The sequence below is a fragment of the Macrobrachium rosenbergii genome, chromosome 46, assembly GCF_040412425.1.
Source record: "Macrobrachium rosenbergii isolate ZJJX-2024 chromosome 46, ASM4041242v1, whole genome shotgun sequence".
NCBI classification, from domain to species: domain Eukaryota; kingdom Metazoa; phylum Arthropoda; class Malacostraca; order Decapoda; family Palaemonidae; genus Macrobrachium; species Macrobrachium rosenbergii.
The window spans coordinates 53,139,695-53,152,194 of record NC_089786.1 but is presented as its reverse complement, the minus strand read 5'-3'; the positions used below and the strand labels follow the sequence as shown (position 1 = coordinate 53,152,194).

The 12,500-nt window shown below is 37.0% G+C and overlaps 1 protein-coding gene across 15 annotated transcripts in view; it reads right to left on the bottom strand.

Annotated features, from left to right (window-relative positions):
- Positions 1-12,500, bottom strand: part of SLO2 (slowpoke 2) — a 559,700-nt gene that overhangs the window by 424,429 nt on the left and 122,771 nt on the right. Inside the window, exon 1 of one of the 15 annotated variants that reach the window (XM_067089845.1) lies at positions 9,979-11,508. The exons of the other annotated variants lie outside the window; for them this stretch is intronic. Coding sequence (XP_066945946.1) covers positions 9,979-10,220 — 242 coding nt within the window. The 5' untranslated portion in view covers positions 10,221-11,508. Of the gene's footprint in view, positions 1-9,978; positions 11,509-12,500 lie in introns of those variants that run through there. 15 annotated transcript variants of the gene reach the window in all.

The following is a 12,500-nucleotide window of genomic DNA, read 5'->3' as shown; positions in this document are numbered from 1 at the left end:
AGAGATGCATCACCTCGAGACAGACACTGCATTCCAATGCGGCACCATACGACACCAATCACCCCTAACCCCCCCTTCCCCACCTCACCATAGGCCACCCAATTCCCATTCCCCCTCCCCAATTCCCATTCCCGTCGAGTGGGAATCCGAGAGAGGAAACATGATTACTTCCGGTAAGCCGGGAGATCAAAGGCTGTTTAGGCGTCATTTCCCCCCAAAAGAGGGACGCGGACGGACGTACGCAAGCGCGGACCTGCGCGCGCGCATACGCAAGCAAGGGCTACGAAGAATTGCTTGTAAGGCAGTTTATCAGGAAGTCCTATTGTCCTTGTATCTGCAATGCACCTGTCTCTCTCTCTCTCTCTCTCTCTCTCTCTCTCTCTCTCTCTCTCTCTCTCTCTCTCTCTCTCTAAAAAAGAAACCTGTTCCTCATATATTACATTTTATTGTTTTCATTATATTACTGACTGGAATTTATCCTTAATGAAAGTCTCTCTCTCTCTCTCTCTCTCTCTCTCTCTCTCTCTCTCTCTCTCTCTCTCTCTCTCTCTCTCTTTCTAAAAATAGAAACTTATTCCTTATATATTACATTTTATTGTTCTCTCTCTCTCTCTCTCTCTCTCTCTCTCTCTCTCTCTCTCTCTCTCTCTCTCTCTAAAAAGAAATTCGTTCCTTATAAATTACATTTTATTGTTTTTTCTCTCTCTCTCTAAAGATTTGGTTCACTTAACAGCATAATGTTGTGACTATGTTAAAAAAAATTTAGATCTCTCTCTCTCTCTCTCTCTCTCTCTCTCTCTCTCTCTCTCTCTCTCTCTCTCTCTCTCTCTCTAAATAAATAAATAAATAAATAAATAAATAAATAAATCACTCAATCAATCAATCAATACAGGCTATGCAAGACACAGCACCCAGCCCTCTCAAAAGTCAGGTCTGTGTGTGAGAGAGAGAGAGAGAGAGAGAGAGAGAGAGAGAGAGAGAGAGAGAGAGAGAGACTAGCCTTCCAAAACAACAAACAAGAGAAAAACAACAAGAGATCCGAACAACAGCAACAAAAAAAAAAAAGACACGCAGGACTTGTCGGTATCTTCAAAGGAGACCTGACGCATTATGACCTACGTAATTCATGGGGGGATACTCCTGGAGTACATGCATCCCCCTCCCGGCCCCCCTCTCTCTCTCTCTCTCTCTCTCTCTCTTTGTGTCTTCATGCACCAAAAGCAAGGAATGACAAAGGAAGATCACACCACTGGCTTTGTATACCCTTATTACGACATTTGTTGTATCCCCCTAGCTGAGATGCGGGTGAATCCCCGAGATGCGTCACTGTTGTATCCCCTAGTTGCGACGCGGTTACACCCCCTAGATGCGATGAGGCTGCATCCCCTAGCTGCGACGAGGTTGTATCCCCTAGTTTGCGACGGAGATGTATCTCCTAGTTGCGAGGCGGGTGTATCCCCGAGATGCGACACGGTTGTATCCCCGAGTTATGTCTCTGTTGAATCCCCGTTACGTTTAGGTTGTATCTCGGCGTTCCGACTATGTTGTATCGCAAGTTACAACAGTTATTACTATAATCAATATTCCGTTCTACGCTGCTTTTTGGGAAAAAAATGACATAAAAACCTCTTTCCTAAACCATCTATAAATAGTATCCCACTCACAAAAAAAATAGCATAAAAGCTCTCTATTAAAAAAAACACGATTTCATTCTCAACCACATAAAAAAAAAACTACTTCCAACCAAAGATTAAGAAAAAAGAAACCAAAGCTTGCCGGATGTTTTCTGGAAAAACTGATCTTCAAAAACATAAAAAAAATTTTTCAACTAATAAAAAACACAAAACACAAATAAAATAATAAATAAACCACGACTTCATTCCAAACCGACATTTGAAAAAAACTATTTCCATAAAAACCAAACTTTACAGAAGCTACAAATTTTCACACCAAACTTTAAAAAAAGCAAAGATTTTTCGAACCAAACTTTTAAAAAACTACAGTTTTCAAACCAAACTTTGTTTTTTTTTTCATAAAAGAAACCATTTTCATAAAAACGAAACTTTAAAAAACAACAACAATTTTTCAAACCAAACAAAAATAAGCATTTTCATGAACACCAAACTTTAAAAAAAAAAGGATTTTCATAAAAACAAAACTTAAAAAAAAAAATATTCAAACCAAACTTTAAAAAAAAACCATTTCCATACAAACCAAACTTTAAAAAAACCAACAATTTTCGAACCAATCTTAAAGAAAAAGCATTTTCATAAAAACCAAACCTAAAATAAGAAAAGACTTATTTTTATTTAAGGTTTGGTTTTTATGATTTTTTTTTTTAACTTTGGTTTGGAATAGGGCCTTGTGGGTTTTTTTATGACGGAAAATCTTTTTTTATATTCTCATAAGAAAATAAAGCTGAATAAAAATTCCAATAAATCAATAAACAAGTAAAAAATGTGCAGGGATTTCTACGGCGCAATCGAGTTTTCTGTACAGCCAATACAGCGTATAATAATCAAGGCCACCGAACAGATCTACCTTTCTGTTGTCTCGGTATAATGTTGTATGAACCGCGGCCCATGAAACTTTAACCACGGTCCGGTGGTGGCCTATTCTATATAGTTGCCAGAAGCACGATTATGGCTAACTTTAACCTTAAATAAAATAAAAACTGCTGAGGCTAGAGGGCTGTAATTTGGTACGTTTGATGATTGGAGGGTGGATGATCAACATACCAATTTGCAGCCCTCTAGCCTCGGTAGTTTTTAAGATCTGGGGGCGGACAGAAAAGTTCGGACAGGAAAAAGTGCTGACAGAATAAAGTGCAGACAGAAAAAGTCCGGACAGAAAAAGTGCGGACAGAAAAAAGTGCGGACAGAATAAAGTGCGGACAGAAAAAAGTGCGGACAGAAAAAAGTGCGAACAGAAAAAGTCCGAACAGAAAAAAGTGCGGACAGAAAAAAGTGCGAACAGAAAAAGTCCGAACAGAAAAAAGTGCGGACAGAAAAAAGTGCGGACAGAAAAAGTGCGAACAGAAAAAGTCCGAACAGAAAAAAGTGCGGACAGAAAAAAGTGCGGACAGAAAAAGTCCGAACAGAAAAAAGTGCGGACAGAAAAAAGTACGAACAGAAAAAAGTGCGGACAGAAAAAGTGAGGACAGAAAAAAGTGCGGACAGAATAAAGTGCAGACAGAAAAAGTCCGGACAGAAAAAGTGCGAACAGAAAAAAGTGCGGACAGAAAAAAGTGCGGACAGAAAAAGTGCAGACAGAAAAAAGTCCGGACAAAAAAAGTTCGGACAAAAAAATTCTGGACAGAAAAAAGTGCAGACAAAAAAAGTGCGGACGGACAGACTAAGCCGGCACAACAGTTTTCTTTTACAGAAAACTAAAAAAAAATTACCTTATCCAACACTTGTAGCTACAGAGGAATTACAGCGGGGATACAGTTACAGTTACAAGTGACAGGGCGCTTCAGGTAGCGCTGTAATTAAATGGTGTCGCAAAGGCTGTGGTCAATACTTCACATGCCCTTGAGGGCTGCAATGTTAATACACTTATTTTTAAGTGATATGGTTAAAAAATATTATATGAAACTCTTATACTGATTTTAATATATTATATTACAGAAAATTATTCTATTATACCTAAAATTAATGAAACAAAGAATAAGGAATAATGTTAATTTCGCGTAAAAAATAAGAATACAAATGAAAGATATATATGGAAGTGAAAAAATTTATATATAAATATAATAGAATTATGAAAGCAGAGAAACTAGTTCAATGCTTGTAGCTGAATAAAGAATAATAATGTAATATATATATATATATATATATATATATATATATATATATATATATATATATATATATACATACATATTTTTATATATATATGCCAGAAAAACAATTTCATTTTTAATAACTATATGGAATTAAAACTTCCCAAATCAGTGCCATACACAAATCATGATAAATAAATATGACCGATGTATAATATTACAAACAATTAAAAAAAAATAATACAAACAAAATATACTCAACAGGGACCATAAAATATGCCATTTTAATCTCAGGACCCCCAAAAATATGCACAGGGGTTTCAGGACCACAAAAAATACGCATATATTCTCCGGGCCATAAACCACAAACGTGTCAGGACCACAAATAAATGCCCATAAAAATCCTTGTCTCTCTATTGAATAAACAGAGAGAGAGAGAGAGAGAGAGAGAGAGAGAGAGAGAGAGAGAGAGAGAGAGAGAGAGAGAGAGAGAGATTCTAATTATCTCCGACACATTTCAGCTTTTTCATGTCTTGCTTCAAAAAAAAAAAAAAAAAAACACACACAATACGATTCCGCTTCTATTGAAGAACGTTGCTTAATTAAGAGAGTTTTGTGAATGACAAAAAGGTAATGAATTCTAGACTCGTGTTATGTAATTTCAGAATGAAATGATACAATGTTGTTATATAACACAATGGTTGTTAGTACATTGTAGATAAGACAATGACACAATAAAAAAATTACCTTATTACTATAGTTACCTAGATATTATTATTATTATTATTATTATTATTATTATTATTATTATTATTATTATTATTATTATTATTATTATTCAGAAGATGAACCCTATTCATATGGAACAAGCCCACCATTGTCTTGAAATCTAGGCTTCCAAAGAATATGGAGTTCATATGAACGATATTACAAAATACTATTATTAGTAATGCTATTATGAAAAAATTCCTAATAATTATATTGTTCAGGTTTGATGAATTACAAACATTTCAATTGTCTAATCACGTTGTAATTCCCTAATCTAGGTATTTGGGGTTTACAAATCCTTAAAATCCATGTTAATTACTTTTGATTTTTTTTTTGGCTGAAAAATATCCTTTGCTTATTCATTTAATAATTTCACAAACAATTAAGTTATTTATTGCCTTCGAGTCAATAGCGCTTTTTGTAATGATATTTAATTACTGATGTTAAAAAAATTAATTAATATATGAAGTCTTATCACTGGGGAAAATTAGTTTGACAGACAAATATCCAATCAATTGCAAGCATCTGCACTTACTGTGAAAATTGCTTGCAAATGAAAATATTTTATTCTCTCTCTCTCTCTCTCTCTCTCTCTCTCTCTCTCTCTCTCTCTCTCTCTCTCTCTCTCTCTCTCTCTCTCTCTCTCTATATATATATATATATATATATATATATATATATATATATATATATATATATCAAAATGCACCCATCAAGAAAATATGAAAGCAAAATTAATATCTCACAACAAGCAAAGAGGGTTTAAATAACACCAATAAAATATTTGCATTTAATTTAATTGAGAAGAAACGGATTTATAATCGAAGAAGATATTGAGACAAAATTAATATCCTACAAAGCATTTAAATTAAATGTCTACACAATTTAAGGCTTTGTTTAATTTGAGATTCTAAAACACTACCAGCAAATGTTTAGACAAGCAGTTGGCTTGTTCTCTGAAGAACAAAGTGAACAATAGTACTGTTGGAATTAACTGAAGAACAAAGTGGACAATAGTACTGTTGGAATTAACTGAAGAACAAAGTGAACAATAGTACTCTTGGAATTAACTGAAGAACAAAGTGAACAATAGCGCTCTGGGAATTCCCTGAAGAACAAAGTGAACAATAGCACTTGCTATGGAATTATCTGATGAACAAAATGAATAAAAGCACTGTGGGAATTAGCTGAAGAACAAAATGAACAATAACCCTGTAGGAATTGCTTGAAGAACAGAGCTAACACTAGCTCTGTAGGAATTAGCTGAAGAACAAAGTGAACAACAGTAATGTGAAGAACAAACAGTACAAGGCACTCGGATGAACAAAAGCTGGGATTTCAAGCATTGTGGTGAACAAGAACACGGCAAGAACACAATCATATAGAATATTTCAACTCCGCTGAGCACAATTGTTCATCTTTGTTCAACTGTTCTTGAAGGAATCCATCTTGTTACATAACATGACCAAAGGGCGTCTCCGAGGTGAACGAATCGGTTGATTGGTCACTGACACAATGTAAACAAACCGGTCGCCAACGCCCGGTGGATAAGGCTAAGCCAACTCGGACGCCCTTTGTGCCCTCCTCCCAAAGGCCTCAGAGACTAACTTACTTCGCCCGGGTCCGGGGAAGTTGCGGCTCCTCCCCAAGGCTGCGAGTCCCAGACAGACTGAGGGCAATGGTATGGATAGAAGTGGCAGTACCCATCTCTGCCCACGCGGTAGCAAGGGTAGCATGGAGGGAAGAGAACGGAGATGCCCTTGGCAGAAGACGCCCACGAGAGCAGCAGGATTCCGAAGGACAAGAGGATGACAGACGAAGGCTTCATGCTGCTCGTTTCCTTGGAGCTAGACAGACAGACAAAGGTTCTCTGGAGTTAGACAGATAGACAGAGGTCCTTCTGCTTATTCCTTGGAGCTAGACAGACAGACAGAGGTTCCTTGGAGCTAGACAGACAAACAGAGGTCCTTCTGCTTATTCCTTGGAGCTAGACAGACAGACAGAGGTTCCTTGGAGCTAGACAGACAAACAGAGGTCCTTCTGCTTATTCCTTGGAGCTAGATAGACAGACAGAGGTTCCTTGGAGCTACACAGACAGACAGAAGTCGTTCTGCTTGCGTTCTTGGAGCTAGACAGAGGTCCTTGGAACTAGACAGACAAACAGACGTCCTTCTCCTGCTTGCTTGCTGGGAAACCAGACACGCACACAGGCAGACGTCCTTCCTTCTCTCTGCTGCAATGTACTGCTTAGTACTGCAGCGCAGGATTGTCAGGCTGAGTCGACAGGGGTCGTTCCACTGCTTTTGCTTGCTAGAGAGCTAGGCGGAGGTCCTTCCTTCTGCTGCTGTGCAACGCTCTGTACTGCTGTGTGTAGGATTGTCAGGCAGAGTCCTGTGGCAGCCGGAAACCAGTCTGTCATGGCCGTAAATAGAAAATGGAGGATTTCGTGGAATTGGCCATGAAAAAAAAGGGGGGGGGCGGTACAATGCGAGGTGCCTGAATGGAATGCTTAACAATGGGGCTTCTAGGATTTTATTGGGTTTAGTTCTTTTCTTATTGTTTCTGTTTGTGTAAATAACTTGTTTATTGCACACACACACACATATATATATATATATATATATATATATATATATATATATATATATATATATATATATATAGAGAGAGAGAGAGAGAGAGAGAGAGAGAGAGAGAGAGAGAGAGAGAGAGAGAGAGAGAAACAATTATCACTTAGACGGATGTCCGTCTGTTATTAATGAATGCCGGAAATTGCCTCTTTTGTTGGTTTAAGCGAGAGAGAGAGAGAGAGAGAGAGAGAGAGAGAGAGAGAGAGAGAGAGAGAGAGAGAGAGAGACCCATTGTTGGTTGGTATAAGGCCAGCTTAAATTGACGGCTACAAATTGAAGCTCCTTCTCTAAGCCTATGTTATAAATTGAAGCTCCTTCTCTAGGCCTATGCTACAAATTGAAGCTCCTTCTATAGGCCTATGCTACAAATTGAAGCTCCTTCTCTAGGCCTATGCTACAAATTGAAGCTCCTTCTATAGGCCTATGCTACAAATTGAAGCTCCTTCTCTAGGCCTATGCTACAAATTGAAGCTCCTTCTCTAGGCCTATGCTACAAATTGAAGCTCCTTCTCTAGGCCTATGCTACAAATTGAAGCTCCTTCTCTAGGCCTATGCTACAAATTGAAGCTCCTTCTCTAGGCTTATGCTACAAATTGAAGCTCCTTCTATAGGCCTATGCTACAAATTGAAGCTCCTTCTCTAGGCCTATGTTACACATTGAAGCTCCTTCTCTAGGCCTATGTTACACATTGAAGCTCCTTCTCTAGGCCTATGTTACACACTGAAGCTCCTTCTCTACGCCTATGCTACATATTGAAGCTTCTTCTCTACGCCTATGCTACACACCGAAGCTCCTTCGCTAGGCCTATGTTACAAACTGAAGCTCCTTTGTAGGCCTATGTTACGAACTGAAGCTCCTTCTCTAGGCCTATGTTACAAATTGAAGCTCCTTCTCTAGACTTACATCACAAATTGAAGCTCCTTCTCTAGACTTACATCACAAATTGAAGCTCCTTTGCTGGGCCTATATTACAAATTGAAGCTCCTTCTCTAGGCCTATGTTACACATTGAAGCTCCTTCTCTAGGCCTAGGCTACACATTGAAGCTCCTTTGCTAGGCCTATGCTACACATTGAAGCTCCTTCTCTAGGCCTAGGCTACACATTGAAGCTCCTTCTCTAGGCCTATGCTACACATTGAAGCTCCTTCTCTAGGCCTATGTTACACATTGAAGCTCCCTTGTAGGCCTATGTTACACATTGAAGCTCCTTCTCTAGGCTTATATTACAAACTGAAGCTCCTTCTCTAGGCCTATGCTACACATTGAAGCTCCTTTTCTAGGCCATCGAGACAAATAACCATCTGGGGTATTCTTATTCTTTTTGTTTATCAAATAACCTTTTCAACTGCGTATCATTTGTGCCCCGAAGATGCGTGAACAAAAAACACGTGAAAGCGCTTGGTACTGAACCCCTGCCTGTCATTTCCCTGTGGCATTCGCTTATATAAATACACACACACGCACACACACATATATATACATATACACACACATATATATACAGTGCAAGACTCTTCGCCTCTATTCCAAAGCATTCTCAAACAAACCACATAACAGTAGAAAGGAAAAAAAAAAATAATAAAATTTTACACTTTACCCAAAATACAACAAAAGAAGAAGAAGAAGGTTCTATAATACCATTTTTTCATGCCCACAACGTCAATTGTGTTTGAAACCAATCGATTATCTATTTATCAATTTATTTTTGTTTTCTTTTTAATAAATTGTTTCTCCTCTTACTTCTTCCTAATGGACACCTTAATATTCTTTGGAAGCTTAAAGAATTTCAAGTCAGTGGCCCCTTTGGTGGGCTTGTTCCATAATAATAATAATAATAATAATAATAATAATAATAATAATAATAATAATAATAATAATAATAATAATAATAATAATAATAATAATCAAACGCTGAAACAAAGTCTAGAAGAAACTACTGGCATTATCATTATTATTATTATTATTATTATTATTATTATTATTATTATTCATAAGATGAATATAATAAAAATAATAATAATAATAATAATAATAATAATAATAATAATAATAATAATAATAATAATAATAATAATAATAATAATATAAACAAAAACACTGTAAATTCCACTGCAAACTACAACCGCTAAAAAAAAAACATTGCCCACAAACAAACAAACAAAAATTTCGATTTTAAAAAACAAACAAACATCTAAACACGCTAAGACCACTCTACTAACAAACTCTATGACGTAACAAACACACACACACACACAAACACACACACAAACACACCATTGTAACTGTCACAATACTCCCCAGAAGCTTAACGAAGATTAAAACACCTACGACCATCATCTGATCACAATTGTTTGCTGTCTACCTGGGAAAAAAAAACTACGGCATACAATGCCTGTTTGACCCTTGACCTTTTGACCCCGAATGAGGTCATTAATTAAATAAAATTAAGAAAATGACGAACTAAATTGATTAAGACTTTGACATTTCGTTAAGCAAATGGACTGAAGATATTCGCTGGGGACATTCTTTGTCTTTGTGAAGAAATATGTGTTTGAATGTCATAGGCACAAAGGGGGAGGAGACAGAGAGAGAGAGAGAGAGAGAGAGAGAGAGAGAGAGAGAGAGAGAGAGAGAGAGAGAGAGAGAGAGAATCTAAACCTCACATAAAAATCATGAAGTGATGAAAAAGAGATAATGAAATCAGACCTCAGAAGTAATATTAGATAGAGAGAGAGAGAGAGAGAGAGAGAGAGAGAGAGAGAGAGAGAGAGAGAGAGAGAGAGAGAGCACCTTACCTGGAAGCAATATTGTTGCTGTTGCAACTCTCACTATTCTTGACACCTGGAACGCCCGAGTTGACCAACCACGTGGTGTCTTCCTCTTCTTCGTCCGTCTCCAAGGAGGCCAGGTCAGTGGCCTCGTCGGTGGCCGTGCCCTGCCTGGGGCCGCAGGATACCCTGTAGGTGCCATCGGCACTGGAGGCGGTCAAGGAGACCTCCGTCAGCTGGGGCACGCGGTAGTTTTTCTTCCTGACCATCACGAATGGTGCCCTTTCACTGGTAACTCCTTCTGCATTGTCTTGGGTAGGTTGGTCTCCTGTTCCTCCAGTGTTAGAGGAAGCCTCTTTCCTCTTCTCACCTCACTTCTCAGTTCCAGAAGGCATTTTTTTACTTCTAAGTTCCTGGAAAGCATACATCTCCATTTTTTACTTCTTTATGTCAATTTTCTATCACGAGTTTTAATGTTATAGAATTTCAATTCTTTCCAGACTTAATTCTGGAAACCTCTTCTCTTTTCACTTTACTTCTCAGTTCCAGAGGGCCTCTTTTCACTTCTAAGTTCCTGGAAAGCATTTATCTTAATTTTTTTACTTCTTTATGTCAATTTTCTATCACCAGTTTTAATGTTATAGAATTTCAGTTCTTTCCAGACTTATCTACTTAATTCTGGAAACCTCTTCTCTTCTCACTTTAACTTCTCAGTTCCAGATGACCCGTATTCACTTCTGTGATCCTGGAAAGCATTCAACTTCATTATCTTTATTTTTTACCTCTTTTTTTTTCACGTCAACTTTCTCATATTAGCATTAACATTAGAACATTTCTATCCTTTCCAGACTGAACTCCTTAATTCTGGAATACTTATTCTTTTTTCATTGCACTTCTCACTTCCAGAGGGCCCGTATTCACTTCTGTGTTCCTAGAGTGCATTCGTCTTCATTATTATACTTCTTTTTTATGTCAAATTTCTAATATTACTTTTGGTACCAATTGTTTCCAGACTTAATTCTGGAATTCTTATTCCTTTTTTTCACTTCACTTCTCAATTCCGGAGAACCCCTATTCACTTCCTGGTTCCTGGAAAGCAATCGTCTTCATTATCTTCATTTTTTTTACTTCTTTTTCTACGTCAAATCTCTAATATCACTTCTAATATTTGAGAACTTCAATTCTTTCCAGATTTAACTTCTCAATTCTGGAGTCCTATTTTTTTTTCACTTCACTTAGGTTTATGGAACGCTAATATTCTCGTTTTCACTTTCCAGTTTTCGAGTGATCAAATTCATTCCAATAACACTTCTCAATACTGGTGAATTTATTTCCTCACTTCTGAAAATAGAAGTTATTCTGTTCTTCTAATGTCTCTCGACTTCTCGAGACTGGGAAAAGCGTGTCATTCACTTCTAATTATTGTAATATATTATTTTTTTCTAATTTTATCTATAAATATTCGACCGTTACTGTTTACTTCTCAATAACTTCTAAGTCTTGGATAATTAATTCTTTTTTATTTCCACTTCACTTCAAACTTATATTTCTTAGTGTTCAAGTTATCACTTCATATTTCAAATTAATTTTTTATATATACAAAATAATAATCACTTATATTTCAACACTTTGAAAGGTTCTGGATTATAATATAATTCGTATTTATAAGTATAATTACTTTAGTCACTCTGAAGGATAAATGTTCAAAATTATCTTTCAAATTATCATAAATGTCACAAGTAAAATTCTGTGATGTCACTTTGCAACCATTGTGGCGTCACAGTTAAAACTCAATATGACGTCATAATTAAATCCTTGTGACGTCAGTTACTACAATGATGACGTCACAGCTAAAATCACTATGACGTCATAGTTCCCCCAGAAACGTCATCTATGCCCACAATGACGTCATTTTCAAAACCAAAATGACAATGTGAAAACAGCCAATGATGTCATATCTATAACCCAAGAATGACTTCATCATAAACCACATAGCCTGAGTCATGAATCCCTTGTGACTTCATTACGGAAACCAGTACAAAATGGTGCATTTTTGTGACGTCACAACCAAAAAAGTGACGTCATCAATTGTACATGACGTCATCACTCGGACTGTGACGTCATCGCTTGGAAAATCCCTTCCCTGAAGCGAACTTAATTTCCAGTTAATAACAGGAAATTGCAAATTACATTACATTCAACAATTATTGAAAGCCCAGTTTAATTACGAGGAACTATGCGAGTCGTTTCACTTCATGACTCGAAATTTAATCAGACCAGGAAGTGTAATTTCGTAATTTAGGCCTGGGGTTAACTGTACTCTAATGTAATCATGGGTATTAGATTCGCTTTTGTAATTACTGCGAATGATTAAAAAGAACGGCCGGTATTTTAGAGACTAATTTTATATTATTGCAAAGTGAATTCTTCTGAGAGAGAGAGAGAGAGAGAGAGAGAGAGAGAGAGAGAGAGAGAGAGAGAGAGAGATAGGGGATAGTAGTTACGACAAAGTTCAGAGGACCCGTCTCTCTCTCTCTCTCTCTCTCTCT